General features: G+C 40.6%; 1 protein-coding gene across 1 annotated transcript; it reads right to left on the reverse strand.

Moving 5' to 3' along the window:
• Nucleotides 1-8,581: 8,581 nt before the first annotated feature.
• Nucleotides 8,582-24,822, reverse strand: rfx6 (regulatory factor X, 6; the record flags this gene model as incomplete). The annotated part of the gene is made up of 20 exons (XM_080745003.1): nt 8,582-8,772; nt 9,244-9,444; nt 9,647-10,029; nt 10,531-10,852; nt 12,005-12,196; nt 13,943-14,065; nt 14,972-15,089; nt 15,662-15,771; nt 16,552-16,696; nt 17,260-17,419; nt 17,565-17,614; nt 18,525-18,638; nt 19,738-19,815; nt 19,921-20,028; nt 20,404-20,431; nt 21,465-21,542; nt 22,145-22,206; nt 22,599-22,722; nt 23,827-23,971; nt 24,654-24,822. The coding sequence occupies 20 exons, from the start codon at nt 24,820-24,822 to the stop codon at nt 8,582-8,584; spliced, it is 2,901 nt and encodes a 966-aa protein (XP_080601129.1).
• Nucleotides 24,823-25,278: the final 456 nt, after the last annotated feature.

Genomic DNA, 25,278 nt, shown 5'->3' on the forward strand with positions numbered 1-25,278 from the left:
TAAAGCGCTCAACAGTGGGCTCGATAAAAGCCCGGGTCAATAAGCAGGATCGATAAGGTGCTCATTATCAATACAAATTAACAAGCTCCATTCAGATTGTCAATAGGGAATACACCAACAACCAACAAAAGAAACCAGAAGAATATGTCATAATATGCTTGTATTGTGAATCAGGAGTTTTTCTTCTATATACGTGTGCCATTCTTACTGCATGCCAAATAATCAAACAGCAGCTTTTTCTCATTTTAATTTATTTAGTTTATTTCTTTTTCAATATTTTCATATCAACAACTATTTTGAGTGTGAGGGGGACTGACCAATTTGTAAAGCTGGTCAATGGATACAAAGCTGTGATCTCCCAAATTCTGACATAATTTTGTCAGGAGATTTTGTGACGTAATCGGCTGTGTATCTATTGGTCAATGGCTGGTTAATGGATTCATTGAATTCCGTCTTACTATTTATGGTAATAAATATGGTATGATAGTATATATTATTATAATATAAACGGTAAGAAGGAATTCAGTTCCCAGTGGATTACAACCACAAGGCCACTACAATGCTCCACAGTCAAGGCTGGTCCACAAGGCACAAGCTGGTATAAAAGGATTGTGTCATTTCTTGTTTATTTTAGTTTACAGGCAATGTACTGTAAATACAGGAGCAATATTATGTACAACACAATCCCACAGAGAGACATTGAGGCACGTACTGGGTGAGGTCTCTTACTGCTTGGTGCAGGCTATTTTTTGTACAGGACAGGCTGCAGTGATGTATCCTATGCATCCAACCCTTCCCAACTGGATTCCACAGAAGGGGTTTGGGGACATGATTGTGGCACCATACCAGTTTGGTACATAGCCTGTTGAACATTCAGAAATATCCTCAGTGAGAGGCAGATGTGAGACTGGCATGTCTGTCGTTGATGCAAGAATACAACAGAGCTCATCAAGACTAGAACACACCTGGCCCTTTGCCTTCTTTTTTAGGCCATAGAGAGTGAGGGCATATTGTCTTGCACAGTCATGCTGAAGCCTCTGGTAGACTATCTGTCAAGCCAAAGGTTCTCAGACCCTGACCTAATTCATATGTACTGTACTATGGATATACTTGTGTCGCTTGTCTACTATGTCAGTCAACAACTCCTTGGAATAGCTGCTATTTTCATGCATGCTGGTCATGGGATAGACAACGATACATCCCAATGTCTGATATTACAAATACATTGGGAGCGGCTTTGTGTGAGAGTCTTCCAGCATGGCACGCATTGACTGGATGCAATGCAACGAGCAGCCTATTCAGAATAAGCAAAAATACAGCTTTCAACAAGCTGGCGAAGCACATACGTGAGCTTCAGGATGTGAGAATCTTTGGCTTACTGCATGCCAAATAATCAAACATTGGTCAGTCTCAAAATACACATTACACTGCTCAAAATAGTTGTTGATTGAAAAAGAAATAAACTAAATAAATGAAAATGAGAAAAGGCTGCTGATTATTTGGCATTAAGAATGGCGCACAAAGTGTAGTGTATTCTACTGAATATAGGCCTACATACAGTACATACTGTACTGCATTTAAGTCTGAATACCATAGACTGCTTGTAGAACAATATTTTTGCTGCTTTTGAGGTGAAGAGAATTAGGCCTTGGGATGTAGGGGCACTACCTGTAGACTACCTGTGCAAGTATGAGATAAAACAACCAGCAGGTAGAAAATGACAAAGGATTGACTTGGAACTCCATCTTTCAGGGTAGGCTATTTTTTTATGGTGATCAATTTCATGACTTCTGCAGTAAAAGTAAAACTACTGACCATCCATTTCATGAAGAGGACAAGTAAAAACACTGTCAGGGTTTGTACTACCCCTTATAGAAGATTATCTCCAGGATCACAGGGGATTTTTCCTTAGGAATGTCATTTCCGCCTATAGAAAGTCCTTATATTAAAGGCTGCAGATTCAAAACAGAATCACATTTTTGCATTCTGATTGTTGTGTGATGTAAGGATGCTACCTGTACACCATCTGTGCAAGTATGAGGTAAAAACAACCAGCAGGTAGAAAATGACAAAGGATTGACTTGGAACTCCATCTTTCAGGTTAGGCGTTTTTTTGCCTATGTGGTGAGTCCCTTCATGGATCAATTTCATGACTTTTGCAGTAAAAGTAAAACTTGGGACAATCCATTTCATGAAGGGGACACCCTAAAGATATGAAAAAACTATGTCGCGTTTTGTTCTACCCCGGGTAGGGGTACCTCAAAAACTAAGGCTCTTTTTTAGCGTTTTTTCCTCCTCTATAGTGTTTTTTCATGATTCTGAATCCATTGCAAGCATTTGTTTTGCATTCCTTCGGCTAAAAACGGCCCCAAAAACCTATGGTTTAGTGATGAGTGTTTTGAGGGAGCCGTTTTTAGCCCATGCAAGTAATGTTTTTCGTGCAAAGAAAATGGATTCGGTCATGAAAACCCCCTAATTTGACCCCTCACATATTAAAGCAGATTTTTGGGACCCAAAAGATTCAGCAGCTGTCAAAAATTCCCCTATGGATTTTGAAATTCAAACTTTGTTAGATGTGTTACTAGAAACCTTTACAAACACATTGGTGAAGACATTTCTTGGTTAGGAATTTATTCCCAGATTTGACATTATTCTGATAATATAATTCCCTGATGTCTGTTTAGATCAGTGGTTCTGAAAACGTTTTCATGTCAAGTTTGTATTTGGTTCTTGGCCCCCCATCTGAAAACATTTGGTGGGCCCCCATTTGAAAATATGTTTGCAATAATATATATAAAAAAGACCATGTGTTCTATCAAGTGGTTAAACTGATTTTGATGCAGAATCTTGCAGATAATTTAGCTGGGGAAACTCGATCCTGAAGACACGTGGACGTTGGAACACAATGGAAACATTTTTTTTTAATCCTTTTAGCCCCCTTTAGACCTGTCGTACCTCTGTTAATAAAGTATTTAATCAATCAAAAGACTCCTCTGTAACGTGGCAACAGTCCGCCATTCCGAAACACCGCTATTCCGAAGCAGGGTTAGGGTTAGGTTTAGGGTTAGGGTTAGGGGTAGGGTTAGGGTTAGGGTTAGGGGTAGGGTTAGGGGTAGTTAGGGTTAGGGTAAGGGTTAGGGTTAGGGTTAGGGGTAGGGTTAGGGTTAGAAGTCAACGTTCGGAATAGCGGTGTTTCGGAACCCTGTAACGTTACGTGTTGAGCTGAACAACGAACCGAGTGTCAAGCAATGGCTATGATTTTCAAAATAGGGAGGAGGCCAGGACAGTTGAAAGTACACTATAAGTGCATGCATGGTTGACGAAACCTTGACAAACCTGATGCATTTATTTCATCAGGATTCAGATTCAGTGCATCCAGCTGCTTTCTCTGGATGTCGATCTCCTGCTGGTACTGAAATATGGTCCTGATAAACGCGGACAGTATGTCCTCGGCGACGGCAGTTAGTCGTTCGTTGACGAACAATCGTAATGTATCTAATGTAATATCAGCCATTCTGATTATTTTCCCCCACAGAAAACACCAAGGACGCAGCTATTAATATGTTTACAAAGCTTGCATTAGCTATTATTATGTTCTATGAGCAGATATCATAGGCAGATATAAGCCAGCCAGCAGATGTACTTCCGGTGGTCGATCTATTCAGAATAAGAGTACCCCTGAAGCCATTGAAAAACATCTCAGATGTTGTTTCTGTAAAATAAAAATGTTTTAACAACATTTAAAAATATCTAAATTGATAAATGCTGCTCACTGGACCTTTTCAATTGGACGCTAGGACTAGGCTACTCCAGTATAAAGGCCCATTCCCACTGGGCCAGATAAACAGATACAAAATATCTCTCTCCATTCAAGTGGATGGTGAGATACAGATACAAAATATCTGTGACAAATATTTGTTTTGGCCTTAAGCCAAATGTATTTTTAAAATAAATTAAAAACATTAATTACTATAATCTTATTTTGAAGGCAAAATAAACCCTTATCTGCTGCTATCGTAAGAAGAACCAGAAGTCTTATATCTGCTCCAGTAACAAGCTCCCTCTGGTTCAAGCACAAAAGCTAAAAGTTGGTTGACAGTAGCGCATACCGCCACCTGCTGGAAATAATTGGAAAGTAGTGGTTGAAAAGCTAGTAGTTTTCTATAGTAGTCCGGTCCCATACATGCTCTACTACAGTGGTTCTCAAACTTTGAAATGTGAAGGTTTCCACTTAACTTTGTCAAAGTTACAGACTTTTAAGGGTCAATTTAGACCCCAATAAAGGAACCTAGAGAGTCCCTGAAATTCACTTTGAGAACCACTGCTCTACTAGAAAAATGGCCTACATCATCACAAAAGGAACTTGAGCTCCCCGTTCCCCAAAGACTACCTCATTTGAATTATGTGGGGGCCCAGAGCTGGACAAGTGCCCTGGAACAAGGCGGAGACACAAACATAACAATTTATAAAATATGCAAAACAATATTTTATGTACAACCTGAGTGTGTAATTTTATCAGTTTTTCTCTCTCCAGTGTTTGTTTGCACTGCAGTCTACTTTTGTTTTAATAAAAGCTTGCTTCTTATTTGTGTAACTAAATACAAAAAGCTGTAATTTCTTTTTTTGTTTTTGTATTTAGTTAATGAGCATTTCTTAATCCAGGAAAGTGTTTGTTCCCGGACAAGTAAATCATAAATCATTACATGTGCCTCAAAAAGTTAACATCAAACATGGTACATCATCATGAATCAGACTTGTCTAGTGTCCGACAGGCATTAATAAGATTATCTTATGCTCAAGCCCTCCACCTATTGTAACACTTGCTTACATACTTTTCAATCATCATTCGACTACCTTTTATAAGTGGGGTAGGGTAGGGGAGGGTACTTTATACTTCTTTTTTGGGTTGCAAGGGAGTCAGCTTTTCTTGTACATCCATTTTCAACAGAAAAGAAAACAAGCTAAAAGGCAGCAGATATTGAGTCAGTCATCAGCAAAATAGTTTTTGCCCCATCTACTGGCTGTATACATATTATCTTAAATATGATTGTTTTGAATATGTGTAACATACTATTCGACACAGTATAGTTGTGAAACTATAATAATAGTTAATAGTTAATTAATAATTACCAGATGTTAAATAAGAAATACTCTTTACATACTGAGTGTTCAGTATACTGTTAACCATAACCTTTACCCCCAAAAAATGTAGGACGAGCATGCCACTAAAGTTTTAGAATTTTAGCCTTTTGTAAAAAGGCAGTGATATATTCTAGTGATTGCAAAGCTAAGTCGAGTCGTCCACTCTTAAGGACTTGTCAACCCTCCTAAAAGGTGGGTTGAAAATAGCTGTAGGCCTAAATCTGTTCCAAAATATGCATTATTGGCCTTCAAACCCCTGCATCAGTTGATTTATAATTGTTACTATTTCTTTGATGTCATGATGAGCCCCCAACCTGCATAATTTCGAGATTACCACATAAAACATGTATTACTATATCAGCAGTATGCACAGCCTTAAACATTAAAATGATTAAAGATATTTATAGGGCTGTCTGGCACATCCTCACTGTTATCAACCATCAGGCCTCTTGATCTTTAGCCCAGAGAGAGGGGGAGCGGGGCACACACACATACGGAGACCAGTTGCCTACCTGCCCTAATGCAAAGTTCTAGTTAAACATTGGCCCAAAGTTTGCTTACCGCCTTCTGTTGTTTTTACACTAAAGGCCCTGCAATTGTTGGAGGCATTATTGACTTAGTAATTAAAGTATTTTAACGTGGGGATTTTGTAATCATTACATATACCACCATCTGTCCCTGTGTCTGGACCACATGGACCTGAAATGAAATGTTCCCCGGGTAGATAATGTATAAAAGGCAGAAATGAGGATCATATCAATATCATTCATTAAAAAAGGATTGATCGAAGGTTGAGGCTGGGCTGCTGTATTTCAATGTACACACAGATGATAATAGACCAGCTCAAAGCTTCTGGTCTTAATAGTGATTAAATGAGTTAAGCATCATTGAAGTATACACAGTGTAAGTCAAGTATGCAATTTATTTCAGTATACAGTATACTGTATATGTATCATCCTAATATCTGTCCTAGATTTTAACCCTTTTTTATTTTTTTGCTGGAAAAGATGGTACTGTAGGTTGCCAAACACCCTGGTGCTTCCCAATCTGCTCTGAGTGTATGGTTTTATTGTAACCCATCTGGACAGGCACCAACAGCAAACCCATTTTAAATGAGAGGACAGGGACAAAACAGTTTCTTTGAGAGGTAACAGGTTTCATTCAGCAACGCTCTCCCTCTCCCTCTGGTCAATACCTTCATAACTGGTGTTATCTACCTCTATTGTGACAAGGTGAAAGCAAATAAGCGCAAATAAAACAGCCCCCCTGACTTTGATCCACGGGATCTTCTGTCAGTGTTTCCGCCATGTAATCTCAGTGTGGCCAGTTTAGCCATTAAATAGCCATGTGTTTAGCTCTTTGACACATGATCTTTGAATTGGAAGAGATAAGAATGTTCTATTGGGGTCTGTTGTTGGCTTTAAGTCAATCTGCATACTGTCTACTGTGTGAATGAATGGCCAAATATGTAAGATAAGTTCTAATCATTGATATGCTGTAGGTTTGTGCAGGTCTACTCTCATCCATCTCTCATGTTAACATTTGGAAGGTCACCATTATTCTTTTCAATAGGCTTCTGTTGCTGGGAAGAATACAATGTTACATGGTATAAGCATAGCATGACAAGAGGTGCATAGGATGGTGCAGTGATGTTGCAATCATAGAGTTTAAATAGTGTACGATTGCAACGTCCCCAGTTTAATTGGGGAACTGGCCTCACGGTAATCAAACCTGGGACCTTTCGTTTCCCAGACGGCCACTCTACCGATTCAGCTATGACCTATTTATGACTGGAAAGGTAATCAAACCTGTAAAGTATCATCATCATCATCAGTTTCCCTCAATAGTCACCTGGAACAAGGAAACCAGTAAAGTCTTGTTTGGTTTAAAGTTCAATTTAAAGTAGTGATATTATGAGCTAATTACAACAACAAAACAGTTTTGTTTGGTTGGCCTGTTGGAGGACACCAAGCCCACAATAACCAATACATAACAAAAATAAATATCATAAATAGACTCATAGTAGAATATTGTGCCACAATTTTAACAACTTTTACAAGTATTTACAAATGTTGGTCCAGTGATTTGTTTTAGTACTAAGATTACATGAGAAGTTGCTGGGCATTCTTAATACATATTGCTCTGGTATATTGCCAAAGGCACTTGTAGTACTGTAAGCACAAGTCATATTTTATCCTTTATAAACAAAAGCAGTTGTTCTCAAGTTTTGCATGAAACTGGGACTATGAAACTGGGACCAAAAGCAGATTATGAAATAAATAATATGAATATGAAATATGAATAATTTCCTTGTCAGTTTACAGTTTAGGCATTTAGCAGAGCTTTAAATCCAAAGCGACTTGTCCACAACCACTTTTAAGCCCCAATCCACTGGTAGAGAACAACTGCATTTAGGTGTGGTGTAGAAAGTAATGATAATTGGTTGAGTATTTGGTAATTATTTAACATTGTCCTGTACTGCATATTGAATATGGTCTAAGAATTTAAATGTGTACCAGAAGTTAATGTCAAATTAAATAAACAGTACATTATCAATGTTTCTGTTTTCTTCTCACTGATACAAAAAAAAATGGCACCAGTGGGGGGTTGTTCCAAATAAGGCTCAATCTTATGACACTCGTTCATCAGAGGTAGGGACTCCACCCACTAGATTGCTGTTACAATGTCAGCTTTAAGCAATTCAACCACAGCATCCATTTTCTGGGGGGAAGATTAGCTAAAAATAGCCAATCTACAACTCGGGTCCAGTGGTTGATTGTGGTTAAGTCACATGTAACCAATGGAAGCTCATGCATACATCGTTTTTAGACTACATACATGATTCATTATCACTATTTGGAAGCAGGCAGAATTATGTCAGCAGACACAAACATAATTGGCCTTATTGTAGTTGGTAGTATGATATTCACAGGCCTGTTGGTGTTCAGGCCTCCATAATAGGCAAGCTAGTCTATCTCAACACTATCCCTAAAAATCACACTCGTGTGAACTGAGCGGTGGTGTGTGTGTGTGTGTGTGTGTGTGTGTGTGTGTGTGTGTGTGTGTGTGTGTGTGTGTGTGTGTGTGTGTGTGTGTGTGTGTAACAGCGCCCCTCCCTTAACATGTGTGGTCAGAAAAGGTTACTGCAGGCTACAGACAGACAGACAGACAGACAGACACGGAGACAGACAGACAGACAGACCCACACACACGGCCACGTATAGGAGCGTTGTGACCACCGCTCAAAAATGTGAGGCAAAAACTGGCAAGCCCTTCTGAGCTATACTTTCATTGTGCCTTGCCCTACATACCTTACTTACACTATTATATCAGTTAGCATTTCGGAAATGTTATCCCAAGTAAAAGGAGCACTTGCCTGCTTTTATTCAAAGCACGACAAATCACAAAGTTCTTCCCATTAAAGTTTGCATAATGGCTGTTAGGAGGGTCCTCCTCCGCCCATAAACACAGTGTTGATGGGTGGTAGTGACGAAACCAGGTCCTGCACCTCGGATGATGACGCCACATGCTGGGAGAGCAATGTATCCTGGGGGTGGAACTGAGAGGCGTCTCCATACATGCAGGTGGCAGACACTGAAGAGACAAACAGGTCAATGAATGGTTTACACACTACTATTATGTGTATACTGTATATAATAATTACATATACTTTTTAAGTTGTTGTTTTTTCTCCATAGAGCATACATGAAATAACTTGCCAATCCCCAAAGAGGACAAAAGAAACAGAGAATGACCATAATAAAATAATAAATATATACTTATATTTAGTGTGTTGGATTAGCTGCAAACCTCAAGCAGTACAGATTTCATACTGTATTGAAATGAACTGAAAACAGCCTTTTCTTTGCACTTTTTGGCTGTATTGAAAGACTACAGTAGTCTGACAGGAAATGGGGAAAGGGAGAAGGGGAGTGACACGCACCAAATGTCGTTGGGATTAGGAGTCGAACCCGTGACATTAGCAGCCTAGGTGCCCGGACCACAACCCTAGCTAACTGTCCGGGCCAGTCAACCTTTATTAACCATTATTATCCAAAAAGAGAAAACAAAACACAATATAGAAAATTAAGTGATGCTGACCTCCCCCAGCCTCTGTGTTGGTGTAGTATTGTCCTGATGTCTTCCTTGCCGAGTCATCCAAGATGTTAAGGGGGTCGTGAACCTCAGAATATGTCGGGGGAAATTGGCGGAGACTGCCTACACTGCTGATGACGGACACATGCTGATCGACCAATGATGACATCCGCTGGCTGTCCAGATAACTGCTGCTGCTGTAGTAACCTGCCAAAACAGATTTTGTAGCATTTATTTGTATTCTGTGTGGAACATGTATATAGACTTTCTTCAGCTGTACATTGTGTGCTACTGTAGACTTGAGACTATGACAATTCTTGGACAACTGTACTGGCCAATTTGAGTGTTAACTAGTACAGATAGAACCATTGTTTTTACATAAAAAAGGACAAATTCTAGCCTCTCTTACCACTGTGTCCGGCAGCAGAGTAGTTCTGTGCTTGACACCCACCACCTGCAGCATTCAGGCCAGCTCCCACAAAACCGTATCCCCCCGCGGAGTCAATCATTTGAGCTGCAGCCTGTGCCTCCAACCCCTGGTCTGAAGGAGGCTGGACCAGTTCTGAGCCAGAGCTGTAGTTGGATGAGGGACGTACCACGGAGCCATAGGGTGCCACGGCACAACTGCTTCCAGTAGACGAATGATGGACGGACGACTGCTGATGGCTGCTGCCAAAGAAGATGTCTTTAGCCAAGGGCTGGTCACTGAAGACTGGGTAGCGGGAGAGGTGGTAAGCTGCTGACGGGGTCTGGGACTGGAGTGAGACCAGGCCCTGGGTTTGGCTATGAGCCCTAAATACACAGCCCATGACAAGGAGATGTTTTAATCCAGTTCAAATTAAATTACCTTTTGCCTGCCAGGGTTGTTAGGGAGATAGACAACAGGTTAATTAGAACTAATAATACCGAAGATACCGTATATCATATGCAGGTGTGTACATGTTCTTTTAGACAGTATGCTGGTGTGTACAGGCTATTTAGAATTATTAGCATCATTAATATGCATTTGTGTGCTTATGATGCCATATGCTAGGTAAAAAAGCAGCATCAGGCACAGTGTTTCTTAAGGTATTTCTTTACGTATATGCTGTTTCAAAGACCAGTTTGTGCAGCAAGTAAAGGAAGAAAAAGAATCACACCAAGTGTGAAGAATACAGTACATGCTCAAAACGTCCCGCGAAGCTTGGCTTATGCCAGAAAGGACGGACAGACAGAGGATGGACATACATACACACAAAAGCCAGATGTAGGAGCGGTTAGCACCACTCAAAAGTAACTAATTAAAGTGGTCACCTCAGCATGGGCTGGTAGTTGGGGTTGGAGGCTGTGGAGGACGGGGACGGGTAGTAGCTGGTGCTGGTCTGAGGCAGGCAGTGGTACAGGCTCTCTGGGTAGGCAGGGCAAGGGCTGGGCTGGTGGGGCAGGGAGGGCTGTGAGATGGCAGCCATGGAAGAAGGGAGGCAGGAGGATGGCGAGGAGGTGGAGGAGGAGGAGGAGGTCAGGGGCCTCGCCGCCATGGGCCCTTGGTTGATGACGGAACCCCGGTGCACCAGCGTTGCAGGGGAGATAGGGGGCGTCATCAGGGGACCGCTGGTCTGGGAGAAGTCCATCTGACCTGTATGTGCGTGTGAGGAACATTAGCACATTAACAGAAACATAAAACATGGTATGCTGTTTGGTATTAGCATGCCATTTGTTGTGTAGGAATCTTCCTCTTTACAACACCAGTTACGTTGTCTATTGTCATACCTACATAAAAAAAGAAACTAGAAAAGGTAAGGCATTATAATGTGGTAACCATGAGCAAATCTGTCATTAGGACACTCATTTACAGTTTATTAATCTACCTTTTGGACATTCTATCTCAAAACAAAACAAAACATGTAGGCCTACAGCATTGGTTCCCAAACCTTTCAGCTCAAGACCCAAAAGAGAAATTAGACGTTTACTTCTTCATTATTATAATTTTGTTGTGCAATGGAATTCCATAGATTTGTTAGTTTTTTCTCAAATGTATGCAATTATTCTTTAAAATGTTTCCTAAAAAAGGAAAATCTATTTATTGCCAGACCCATGAAATGGGTAGGCCTACATAAGCAAATGTCGGTCTGTCCGGGTTTTCTATATAAAGGGTATATATGATGATGACATGATGATGACATGCCTACATGTCATGTAAAAACATGTCTGTTTTTCTCCATAGATGGTCATGATGATGACATGATGATGACATGAGGGAGGGATAGACCGACAGACAAAGCCTTCATGTCATCACAATGACATGAGGGAGGGACAGACCGACAGACAAAGCAAAAGGCTTTGTCTGTCGGTCTGTCCCTCCCTCTTTTCTCCATATTTGGTCACAATGATGTCACAAATGATGATGACATGAGGGAGGGACAGACAGCCTATAAAGGGACAGACAGCCTATAAATGTACCATTAAATTTATAGGCCCAGAGGGTTGGCAGAACCGGGGTCTGGCACAACCAGGTTGACCTGGTCTAGTTTTTTTTAAATGTAGGAAAAAGAAAATGGAATTTTTAGTGGAGTCGTGACCTATGAAAATTGGGAACATTTGAGATACAGTGGCCTACAGCAGTGGTTCTCAAAGTGGATTCCAGGGACTCTGTGGGTTCCTTTAGGGGGGTCTAAATTGACCCATACAAGTCTGTAACTCTGACAAATGGAACATTTGTACACTGTCAGAGTTAAGGGGAGACCTTGACATTTGAAAGTTTGAGAACCACTGGCCTACAGGTACCTACCTGTAAAGCCATCCGGTTCTGTCCCCTGGTAGACGAGCATGCTGGCTTCCAGCTGATTGGTTGACAGAGACATGTAGGTGTGTTCTACCAGAGACTCGTTCTTAACTGTTTGGTCAATGGTAACACTGGTCTTGTTGCGATTGGCTAGGAAACAGGAACTCGGCGAAGCCGTGAAAGCTGCTTTACTGGCATCTGAAAGCGACACATCGAGAAATATATGAGCGTTATAGCCTACTATAGTCCAATTTCTAATAATTTATTACAGACTAGGACCTTGCCCAGGGGTGTGCACATTATACACTACAGTATGAGGGATTGAATGCAGAAGTAATGTTGGAGAACCCAGATGTATCAGTGATGACAGTCATCTCCAAATGTGGGCACTGTTTCACCCGTTTATGCCCATATGGTGTTCCGTGTCCAGGCCAGTATGTCAGTACTAGGACGTCAGAGTGTAGTCAGACGGCGGACAGACAGAAAAAATAAGAGTTAGACTAGGCCTGTGCCCCGGGGTGTGCACAGTATATGAGGGATTGAATGTAGGAGTCTCAGAAGTAATATTGGAGAACCCAGGGTAACATGTCATTAGGTTGAACACCCTATGGATCGACCACCAAACTCTAACCCAAACCCTAATCCTAACCTCAGTAAAACTATGCCTAACTCTAACCCTAACCCTAAACCTAACCTCAGTAACCGTGACGCGGGTGATTATCTAACCTGCCGACGCTCGCGGGTGATTATCTAACCTGCCGACGCTGTTCGACCCAACGGGAGTTCGACCTATGGGGCAGTCCCTGAACCCAGACCGGTGCCCGTTGAGCAGAACAGTCACCATTGATGTCCAGTTGTGCAATACCCGTTGTATCCGTCTGTCTGTCTGGCTCTCTTTTATGCCCATATATGGTGTTCTGTGTCCAGGTCAGTCTGTGATGTCATCTCCAAATTTGGGCACTGTCGTGATCTCAATCAGTGATGTCAGTCAGTGATGTCAGTTGGGCATTGTTTTGCGTCTGTCTGTCTGGCTCTCTTTTATGCTCATATATGGTGTTCGATGTCCAGGCCAGTCTGTCATCTCCAAATTTGGGCACTGTTGTGATGTCAGTCAGTGATGTCAGTTGGGCATTGTTTCAGCATGCGGCTGTTACCGTGGTGGTGACACTGTTTAGTATGAGTGATCAGTGATTCTACCTGTGTCCCTTTCACCTAAGGACAAAGTACAGCTGGGGCCTATACGTATATATTATGATCAGTTAAACTCCCAGGATAATTTATATACCTTTGTTAGGAATGAAAGCATGAGATAGAGATGTAGGTCAGGAGATTCAGAGCAAGACTTAGACTGGAATGTAGTTTGTAAGAATATAATTGAAAAAACAAATCTTCAATATGTACTCGTAATATTGTCTTTCCCATAATTACAGTTAGGCCTTGAATTCTATTGCCACCTGATCCATATTGCACATTGTACCCCAGGAACATTTTATGTTGTATTGGAATGCCCTGGAATTTTGGATTTTCTGGGGGAAGGTTATTCAAACTTAAATATAGATCTAATAGGAGTACAACTGCCTTTAAATGTTGATTCACAACTGTCTCTACTGAAGAAGTCTGGCTGGCAGGACTCAGGCGACATGTCCACTGAGGCTTTTTTTCCCGGCTGAAAACACTGGGGCGTTCGCCTGTGCTCGAGTTGAAAATAAACGTGGTGTTCCCATTTGAACACATGCGTGTCAGCCCATTAAGGCTCCTAAAAAGATTATAGTTCAACAATGGAAACTGCACCATGATATATCTAGTACGTGTTGGCCAGGAAAGGTTGGTGGGGGGATAATGAGGTTTAAAGAAACGTGTAGATCTGCTATTTCTACTATCTGTGTGTTTTCCTATTATGATTACAGTATGTCCAGAACAGTGACATTGGGGTTCGTGTGCTACCTGCGTTTCTCATGTATCTCTCCAGGAGGTTCTGCAAATCCTGTTCCTTGGTGTTGTTGAACTGAGTCTCCAGTGCCAGCAGGATGTACTCATCCAACAGCATCCTGATCAGATGGAACGAACCTGTCATGGAAATTAAAACAACCCGCTGAGTAATGGCTGTTCCGTGATGACCACCAATTTGCCGTTCGCCCACTAAGATAAACAAATACATGTTTTGTTGTTTTCCATTAAAAAAATACATCTCGTCTAATGTTTGACCTTGAGGTCAACCTCAAGAAAACACTGAATTACAAAAGTAAAACTAATTTGTATTAATGAACAATATGCATTACGTGAGTGTGTGTTTGTGTGTCCGTCCATGTGGGCGTGAGACTAGTGTTCAAACATTGAGCACGCGACACGGAGATAAGGCGCTGTTTACTTAGGACCAGTCTGGCCATTACGGTTTACGGCCCTATTGTAACAATCTGCTCCTAGCTGGCTTGAATCATCAGACCTGTGTGTGTGTGTGTGTGTGTGTGTGCGCGCGTGCGTGCGTGCGTGCGTGCGTGCGTGCGTGCGTGCGTGCGTGCGTGCGTGCGTGTGTGTGTGTGTGTGTGTGTGTGTGTGTGTGTGTGTGTGTGTGTGTGTGTGTTTGTGTGTGTGTGTGTGTGTGTGTGTTTGTGTGCACGCGTGTGGCCCAGTACATCATATGGACTGACTGATAGAGGAGCAAGCAGCAAAAACTCAATTAGCAGAACCGCTATTGATAACAGAAACAATGCCACTGCTATCACGTTAATATACTGTTCGCCGATTATTAAGCACAACTCAGGATGTTTTTGTCAGGGCAGATTTTCAAGCTGTTAACCTATGGGCTCTTTTAGACCCCAGGCGATGAACAGTACAAGCTACATCGGCTAAGCTCACAGCGCGTTGTGGATGCAATGCATCGTGAGCTGGTAGAGTAGATCTGCTTTTTACCATTTAGTAAAAGGTGCTTGTTGTGTGGACAATGAAGACAGTTGGTTCTATTCTGGGTCTTACCGAAACTTGTGGCATTGTTGAGCGTGAGGTTGTGCATCACCCTGGCCCCAAAGAAACTCCACCTGAGCAGGAAGTCCTGAGCTCTCTTCTTCACAGACCGACCACTCTGCTTCCCAGGCTAATAACAAAATGACACAAAAGTGTGTGTGCATATAAACTGCTTAAACACCCCTCCTTTTTTCCCCTCCACACCAAATCTCTACAGTGAAAATAGCCGATACAAGTTTACATTACAACATGCCACATCACAACATGTTGTGAGCCTTCAGATCAGCAATTTTTTGCAGAATGTTCGCCTATTTTTTGCCAAATATTAGCGACATGCCAGAGAATAGGGATGCTACAATTATAAGTTCTGCTATATCTGCATGTACTTTATATAAGACGAAGAGAGAGAGGATAGAATCATGTCAGGTTCAGCAGCTCCTTTATTTCTCTATAGTGAAATATTCCTGAAACATTGTCAATATTTTATTTTTCATTTTGAAACTTTGTGGCAATTTTTGGTCTAAAACGACATGCCCCAAATAGGTACACAAGTTTGTAAAAAATTTGACAGCACGGAGATGCATAAAATATAATAATTTGCTACATAAATAATGACATTTTAAATCAGCATTGTGCGTGGCTCTAACATGCATGCAAGCATGCACACACAGAGCAACAAAGACGCAGACAGCCAGAAGGTACCTTAATAACTTTCTGTTCCACCACAGTGTCCAGCCACTCGATGAATGACTCCACTGTGCCATTTTTCTTTAGCAAGTCCTTCAGCTCCTGAAACACAGCTATGGAGTCATCTAAAGGGACAGGAGACATGGTTAAAACTACTTAAACCCTCTATTGTTAGTAAAAGGGACCCGAGTTACAACTGTAAATGGACAGCGTTTTTCCGTCAACAGAATCATAGACAATCTACAAGCTCCCAGCGCTCCACGTTGCGACACGTTGTGACATTGTTGAAAGGCATCATCAGACTTCAACAAAACAAAGGTTACACTTTTCAAGCCTAGGAGTAAAGTGTTGAAGAAGTGATCCTCACCGCTCTACTCTTACCCTGAACTGGCACACTTGAGAACACAGCTGACAGTATCCCCCTATGCTCTACTAAAGATTACTCGAACATCCTATTCAAGTTGAAGAAGTTAACTTGACCTAAATATTAAGCACATTGAAGTAAGATTAACTGTGTTGAAAAGCACTAGATATAGTACAGATGTATTGCTTTTGAAGACTACTCTGGTGAGCATATTTCTGTCAGAAGAAAACGTCCTCAAACTTTCTCGACTAATGAGGTTAGATCAAATAAAATTGCCACAAAGAAAATATCACTAGTATATGTGCCTAGTTTGGGCCATAATAGCATCAACTCTAGGCTACTCTGGCCTTGGTTACTAAATGACAGTAAGTAGTATACTGCTGTAGTATACTTTTCACTCTTCCCAACTTAATATTATAATCACCTGATTACCTCTTTGCCACAATCACAGACCCTTTCAACAATGTTCGTATTCTCATATCACAATAAATAAACACAAAGGAACCGATGACAGAACATGAGGAGATGCTTGCTTGTTTACATTCAGAGTAGATGTCAGAGTCTTGGTCTCCAGTGGCGGTGACTGTGAGGAGAGGCTGGGAGCTTATGCTGTTGAGATCCACCTTATCGATGTCACAAACCATGCTGTTGACCACCGCCTGGTCGAACAAGGCAGGCCGCGCAATCTAGAGGACAGCAGTGATAGGGATATTGAGGTCCAGAGGGGGACAGGGCAGAAGGAAAGAGCAAAAGAGAAAGGGGAAGAGCAAAATGAGGCAGCAGGAGGATGGAAGGTAGGAGGAATCAATGAAGCAAGGAAGAGAGAGAGGAGAGGCAAAAGGGCAGACAGGGAGGGAGTATGTGACAGTTAGAGAACCCCAATAATGCTCATACACTGTATTCTATTTCATGCTATTATTTTATCCAGTCAATGCTGTACTGCTTATTTTACAGTACAGTGCCGTCAAGTGCCAAAAATAGCAGATCTACAGTACAAGTTCGCAATGTGTCACATTTGCAATGCTTTGTGAACTTAGAGCTCGGCTATTTTCAGCACACAACAACATCATATTCAAGGTTGCATTTGTAGTCCTACACCGGCCATGTTGAGGACCAACACAACATTGATTGGCGTAGAACATTAGTTCTATGCCAATCAGACAAATTGAAACACCCGTGTTAGTCCTCAACATGGCCATTTAGGACTACAAATGCAACCCATGAATTAAGAAGTATAAATCTGATGTACCTGTGCCAGGTGTAGGAAGGAGGTCTGTCTCTTCAGGGAGGAGACAAAGCGCCGCGCAATGGGGAGTTTCTTGGCTGCAAGGCATTCTGGGAGATTCTCCAGAGATGAGACTAACCAGTGCTCCCAATGCTTGGCAAAGTTACGGATGTCTGCCAACAAACTGAGGTGGGGGTGGGATCTTATACACATTTCCTTTAGCAGCATAACAATCAATGTCACCTTCATTTAAGACATATTGAGCATTCTCAATTTGACTGATTGAAAGATCTGTAAAAGTCAAACTTATAGATCCAAAGTTAACAAACCTTTCAGGCATCTCCTGCATTGTAGCAGGTATGAGAACATCAGTCAGAACCTGAAAAAATAAATAAAACACAATTATATTTAAAAAGAAAAGTTCAGTTTAGCTACTGCTATCTGAGATAAATAACAATGTTGCATACAGGCCAAACTCATTACAGCCCATCATCTGCACTGCCAGCGACGCGAGCGATGGAATCTCATTAAAATACATTTCTTTCAATGAGACCGTCCTGATGTACCTCGAGTGTACCTCACACTTTTTATTATTATTTATTCATTTGATTGGTTCAGGCCACCTCAGACTAACGCAATGGCCGACGCTCCATATGAGGACAGTTTTTCCTGCGACATCGCCGTCAGAAGGCACTCTCGTTGGCGGTGCGGATGAGCTGTTAGGCTGTGCAGTGTATTTTTTGTATTTTATATTTACCTGGCCTGGCCAGACATACAGTAGGCCCCTATTTGTTTTTAAGTACTAAGACAATTGTGCACTTTTGTATTTCTTAAAATTCTAATTGTGTACAGTTTATTAACGGTTTAGAGTTTGATGGCTATAGCTTAGTAGAGTAGGTAGAGGGTTGGGAGGTGAACCAATGATCTTCTGATTACCAGAAAGTAAGTACTGCTAAGTATGTATCTACACTACAGTACAGTATTGGTCAAAGTGTCCCTGAGCAAGACACTTAACCCCTAAATGCACTCATTATAACTATCTGAGCAGCCATCAGCTGGGTGAAGCTGAAATGGACTAACAAAGGTGTCCATATAATTTTCTTTTTTGGATCTTGGATCCTAGGCTAAAAACTAAATAAGTTATGAATAAAACACAAAAATTGCCATCAAAGGTTAAATCTCAGGGCAGTGACAGAGTGTTTACTCTGTGGTAGTGTAGCACCGATGAAGGGCTCGTCTGAGGATGACCTAGAGAGTGTGGCTGAGGTAACAACTAGTGCCTACTGTACCTTGTAGAGAATAGAATCACAGACACAGAAAATGTCAATGATGATTGGGTTCTCCAGCAGTGGTAGAAGGTGGTCAGGCATTCCCTGCCAGAAATGCAGCAGGAAATTCTGTATCTGGAACAGAGGAACCAAGTATTAGCAGCAAACTCTCAATGCTTCTTGAGGTTTGGTGAACAACCTTCAACCCTCCTTGTAATCATTACACAAAAATCCCCTCTATCTCAATATACGGCTATAATACCCGTGGTCAGGCATGTTTAGCCTATTCACTAGCCTTTCTGTGACTCACAGAAAATGGGTTTATGGTCTATGTTTTATATATTTGTATGGCTGAAGCTGTGAAACATCAATGACATGACGCCACCGTAGGGTTGGGATACAGAACCGGAGGAACCAGATCCAACATTGAGGAACCAGAATCGGTTCCATCAAACTTGGAACTGTTTCCGGAAACCGATTCTATCACACTGTCAGAGCTGGTTATGTGGACTTCACGTCTGCTATACCAGTGGTTCTCAACCTTTTCAGGCCACAACCCCCAAAATAATCATCTTTTAACTGGGAACCCCCCCCCCCCACCCTGAGGAGCACTAAGAGTTGAGGCATTACATTTTGTATAACACAGTTCTATTGTGAAAATTGTAGATCTAAATGACACAAATGACACTACATGCTCACAAGTGAGCATGTAGATCGGCTATTTTCACAATTTCTACCCCTAATTTGTCATTTTATTAAAAAGTCCTTAAATTGTCCATTTAGAAATGTTCAGATACCCTCTCTACACTTAAACTCTATTTTGGTTTGTTTACTGTTGAGTGGGAAAACAGGTTGAGAACCACTGTGCAATACAATTACAATACTGGTGGTTATCAAACTTTTTAATTTCAAGGAACACCATAACTATGAGAATGTACAAATGGAACAAATTTGGTTTATGTGTACACTCTCAGAGTTACAGACCCGTAAGGGGCCTTTTGTAACCCCCTTTAACAATTCCAATTCCTTAACTGTTAAGGCATTGGACAGTGATGATCATGTAACAATGCAATACAGAACCATGTAACCCCAAACTCCTGTCATCACTTCAAATTAATTAATCTATCAATATATGAGGATGAGCTGACTTTATTTCTATTGCACTGTATTCTTTCAGAGAAACATTTAGTAGGTTTTCATTTGTGTTTGGGTCAGGTTGGGGAGTAATAGCTACCTCTTCAAAGTTGACGTTTATTGCGTTGTCCAGGATACACTGGCAGTGTGTTTTATACATCATGATGAGAGTGTCCACCTACATAGGAAGTACAAATTCACAACCACTGCCGTGTTGCAAGAGTTTACTATGTGTATTCAAGGAGGAATAAAACATGATATAAAAATGGAGAGAGCAGCTTACCTTTTCTCTAGAGATATTTCCTTGTAGAAGAAGGTGCTGTGCACTGGGGAAATCTGGCAGCAGCGTTCCCGTTTTAGAACTCAGGGAATACTTCCTAGTGAAACCTCCCTGCAGGGGGCGTCACAAGGGGGGGAAAAGTGGGACTGAGTTACTAGGGCCCAAGGTGGAGGGTGCCTTAATTATTTTATACTTTAGCTATTGAAAAATAGCAGATATACAAGCTAACAATAGCTTGTATATCTGCTATTTTTCAATAGTTAGAGCACAAAATAATGCGTAATAATGCGTTCCCAGTCTAAATGAGTTAAACCCCCTCCCCTATGCAGAACATTCATGGGGGGCCTGCAGTGAATCCTTGTACCCAGGGCCCAAAATTTGGTGCAACACCCCTGCTCCCTGTCAAATATGATAATGCCCCATTAAATGTTTACCTGACCGCTACCAATTTTCTTTGATTGAAGTATAAAAAGTCATTTTTCTTACCTCATTCTTGAGCTTACTCCCCGAGAATCTGTAATCACACATTTCCCAAGAAAACACCGATTTGATTTTAGAGATGTGAGTGTAAACAGGGGGTCTAAAACAATAGTTGTAAATTGGTTTTATGTTTGGGACACAAATGTAGCATTTGCCATGAAGTCAGAACTAAATAATTTACATTAAATAACAAATGATTACTGAATATTGTGAGAGGGTCACAAACTAGGCATAGTAATAAAAGGTTAATTAGTCTATTTTTATGTAAAAATATAAATATACAATTTAAATACAAATACATGTACAGTATTTTCTGGACTATAAGGCGCACCTGACTATAAGGCGCACTGTCAATGAATGGTCTATTTTCAAACTGTTTTCATATATAAGGCGCACCTGACTATAAGGCGCACATAATAGACGCTACCGTTGCGTTATGCATCAAACAGATGGAGCTGTGCTAAAGGGAATGTCAATGTCAATGAATGATCCATATATAAGGCGCACTGGACTATAAGGCGCACTGTAGTTTTTTGAGAAAATTAAAGGCTTTTAAGTGCGCCTTATAGTCCGGAAAATACACTCTTTGTGTATTTAAGTGCCCTTCTGCACATTTAATCATCTTAAAAATAAATCAACCAATAATTTGGCACTAGCCTACAAGTCATTTCATGATCAAGGTAACAGTCCAGACACCAACTAGCATTGCTAGTCTTGATCAATAATATCAAATATCAAATCAAAATATAATTCGCTTACAACCTTGACAGAACATCAGTTGTGACCCACCCTTGACCTGACCCAACATTTTTAAAAACACAACAATACACATGTGAGGTCAGTGGAAACATCAGTCTAGCAGTAGGCCTACAATGTAATGTGCAGTGCAGGTGGTATATCAGTACTTACAGAACATAACAATTCAAAAGGAAAAACATCACCTGATTACCTTTTAATTTAGTTTAAGCAGGCTCACAGCGAGCAAACAAAACCTACAGTAGGTATATAATAGTCTTTGTACAGCACATTAGTTTAGATACACTGACAGCATATGTGTGTTATCTTACCTGGTCAGACCTTTTCCTGAATACACAGAGTGATAGTAATCACTGCTCTCTTTGATGCCTATACCGTAGTAGTGATACCTGCAGAAAGTCAGCATGTGTTTAACAATAATGTTATTAGCATTACAATTAGTAAGGAGGAGGCATTATCACCTTAACACATTGTTTATCTTAGCACATTGATGAAACTCTGGATTGGTCAGGGTACATGACATGTTTGTAATAGAGATGTTACCGATCAATCGGCAATGGATCGGATCGGGCCGATCAAAGCGTGATCGGCGATAATCGGTGGTTTAGATCAAAAGGTAAATTCACCGATCTGATCCGATCGGTGCATCCGATCAACCAGCCGTTCAGTATGCCCACTTGAGGCCATTTTGGGGTATTGATTTCCACAGTGCTGACGGAATAATTAGTTACAGCTATGATAATAAATACATAGTAATGCTGGTAAATAACTATAAGGCAAATATATAAATGAATTAATGAGTGAATGAATGAATTAAAGTTAAAACATTAACATTTAGAAAATATAAAGAATAACTTGATCGGATAGGTGATTGATCGGTATCGGGTGATCAAACTTTTGTGATCGGTTCCAAAAAACCTGATCGGACCATCCCTAGTTTGTAACAAATCAAAATGTCGAAATAAAAGTAAAAATCTAAAATATTTTTTACTTTGAGTGTCCCCTGGTGCCTAGTCGCCTCGTTGTCAGAAGAGGAAACTTCTGTCGTATCGTCTGATGAGGAAAGTAAGTGGATATATGTCATTAAACCAGGGTATGCTCCTCCTTCTATGGGAGTAAGCGAGTAATTGTTATTATTACTATTCAATTATTACTATTAAAACAGCCCTATATTATCCTTTGTTCCCATTCTCATATCCTCATCCCAAATTGGGTATAGTGACACCAAGTCATTTGAAATGTTATAGTTACTTACATGTCATGTTACAAATACACATATTCAAACGCACATACATACAAATGGTCAGAATGAAGCGCGTGCGCACACACACACACACACACACACACACACACACACACACACACACACACACACACACACACACACACACACACACACACACACACACACACACACACACACACACACACACACACACACACACCTTTCCAAAGGTGGCAGCACAGGCTGGTTCTAGCTTCTCCTTCCTACAGAAGTCCAGGTAGTGAGCGTAGAGGATACAACGCGGAAGACACACGCCCTCACACACTATATAATTCTCCTCCAACCTGTTGAGATGTAGTTATAATAGTAATAGTAAGTATTAGTCAAATTGATTGATTAATGATACCACAGTTAATTCTGATCTTGAAAGGCATTTTAATGAGTAATAAAATATGTATAATGAAACTGTGATATAATAGGAATAATACACTCGAGCACACATGCTATATACCATGATATTGGTACGGGAGTGCTGATTTGGCACTTAGCATTCAGCTTCGTGCCTAAGACCACAGCACACCAGTGACAAATATCTTGTATAGCACTGCCTCTTAGTCTTGTGTATTGTTGTTCGACTGATTGAGCGTTTTAATTTATTTGATAGTTACAGTAAGTAAATGTATAAAACTGACCTGCAGCATGCACCCACAAGCAAGGATAAAACATAAAATAAGTAAGAGTGGGTAGTCCATTACTAGTTTTGAGTCTTTGGCCAGATATGATCCGAAGCAGCAAGTCTGGGTGTGTCTCCAGAGAATGGAGACTTAACCAGCACACTATCCCTAGACCAGGGGTGGGCAACTTTGGCCATTATACTTCCACACTCACTCGAAATCTGTTATTTCCGTATTTTAACTTTTTCGTAAAATAATGCCCTACTTCATCATTCTATGTCACACAAAAGTAGCCGATCTACAAGCTCAAAACGCATCGCAATGTGTCGTGTTTTGAGCTTGTAGATCAGCTATTTTTGAATTGGTATCCTGAATATATTTTTGCTATTTTTTTAATTGGAATCATGAAGAGTAAAACAATCTATTCAATTTCAAATGCATTTATACTTATGTCAACTTTATGAACATAAATACAAATACATTGGACATAAAAAAGACAATGATTTTTTTATATTACTCATTAAGCTACTACTAATAGACTGGAGTAATTAAAGCAGAAATCAATAATATATCAGTATTCCGGTATTAACCTGCGGGCTGCATTAAGTGAAGGTGGGGGCCGCATGTGGCACCCCGGCCGCCAGTTGCCCATGTGCCCTAGCCTAGATCAGTAAGAAACTTAGGATGTTCCACAGTTTTGTGTCATAACTTTAATATCAAGAAATCTATCTATCAAACTCAAAGTCCTGCGTCACACACTTCCACTGGCCTTACCACTGTAGCGTGAGCTGAGTCTGTTTCTTCTTGTCTTTGATTATCTGGGTGATGGTCTTCTTCTGGATTATGGCCAGCTCTTTAGAATACTCCAGAAGGTCCTGGTCATCTTCAGAGGACGGAGTCTCATTACTGTCCTCTGCTTCTGATACACAAGAATGATGGCCAATGAAGTGAAATGGAGATGAACATAACAAAAGAGAGTAGACAGGAACATTGGAAATTAATAAAACCCAACAGAGAAAGCTTTCAGATTATAAAATAGAATAGGAGAGACATGCACATAACAAAGCAATTAAATACATACATGAAACAAATAAAACAAAAAGCTGAAAAATGCAAAAAGAGAGTGGAAAAACACTGCAAAACAACAAAAAACATCTCGATTCCATAATATAGCACTTGTGTATTGTGAGGTCATAATTACTGTTATTGTTTCTTGTGTGGCAGAATGTAAAATATGATTATGTTCTTGTTATCTATGAGCACAATAGAATAATGAACATTATAAGTAATGGCAAACACAAGACCATCTAAGGGCCTTCAAGACAGGTGAGCATCAGGGCAGCTGTCATCGGATGGGGAGTTAAATTAGTAAAGAAAAGACAAGATAAGCCAGAGAAGAATTGTGTTATTTGTGTTATGTAGCATTGGCATTCCACATCTGTTCTCCACATTCCTACAATATTGTATATTACCACAACAATATGCACTAATACTACTACTGATAATAATAATCATAATCGTCATAATCATAACAATTTCCCAAATGAATGGCATTGCCATGTTTGATTCCAGAACCTATAGTCAGTCTATCTATCAATCACCTGATTTAATTCCAGAATCATCTTCGTCGAAATGTCTCTCTCCACTGAAGTCACTGTGTGCTTCCTCTGCTGCTAGGAGCTCCGGAGAGCTGCAGAACTTCTTGGTTGAAGAATGAATAAGAAACGAGCCATCCCCGATTGGACTCTCAGTATTCCGTTTCATTGTCATAATAAAAGGACAATTAAGTGTCAACAAAAATAGACAAAAGCGACTTGTCCCTCAAATGCGTCAATTATTCACACAAATTCTGCTCGATCCCATCTTCAAAATAAAATAAAAAAGTGCTACTTTTTTTTTACACAAACGGAATAAAATAGTGGGCTTGTGGCCTATTCAGACTTACATTTACTGCTTAGTTAGATGAAGAAAATATAGGATATTTTTCTCTGCCTTCTGGGCCTCAATAAAGCTGATAAGCAAGAGACTAAGCAGTGGTCAGTGCTGTGGTGGGAAGGTAGGTCCATAAGCGTCACGGTGTGCTTGCCACGGGATGCATTCATCATATTTACAGAAGACGGGGGTTGATGGAGGAGTTGTTAATAATTAACCAGAGAAAACAGCATCATTTCTCCCAGCCTTTTAGTTTAGACTATGAAGAAGAGGTGGGGGGGAGTGACTTAAAAG

The sequence above is a fragment of the Nannobrachium achirus genome, assembly GCF_963921795.1.
Source record: "Nannobrachium achirus genome assembly, chromosome: 16".
Classification (NCBI taxonomy): Eukaryota; Metazoa; Chordata; class Actinopteri; order Myctophiformes; family Myctophidae; genus Nannobrachium; species Nannobrachium achirus.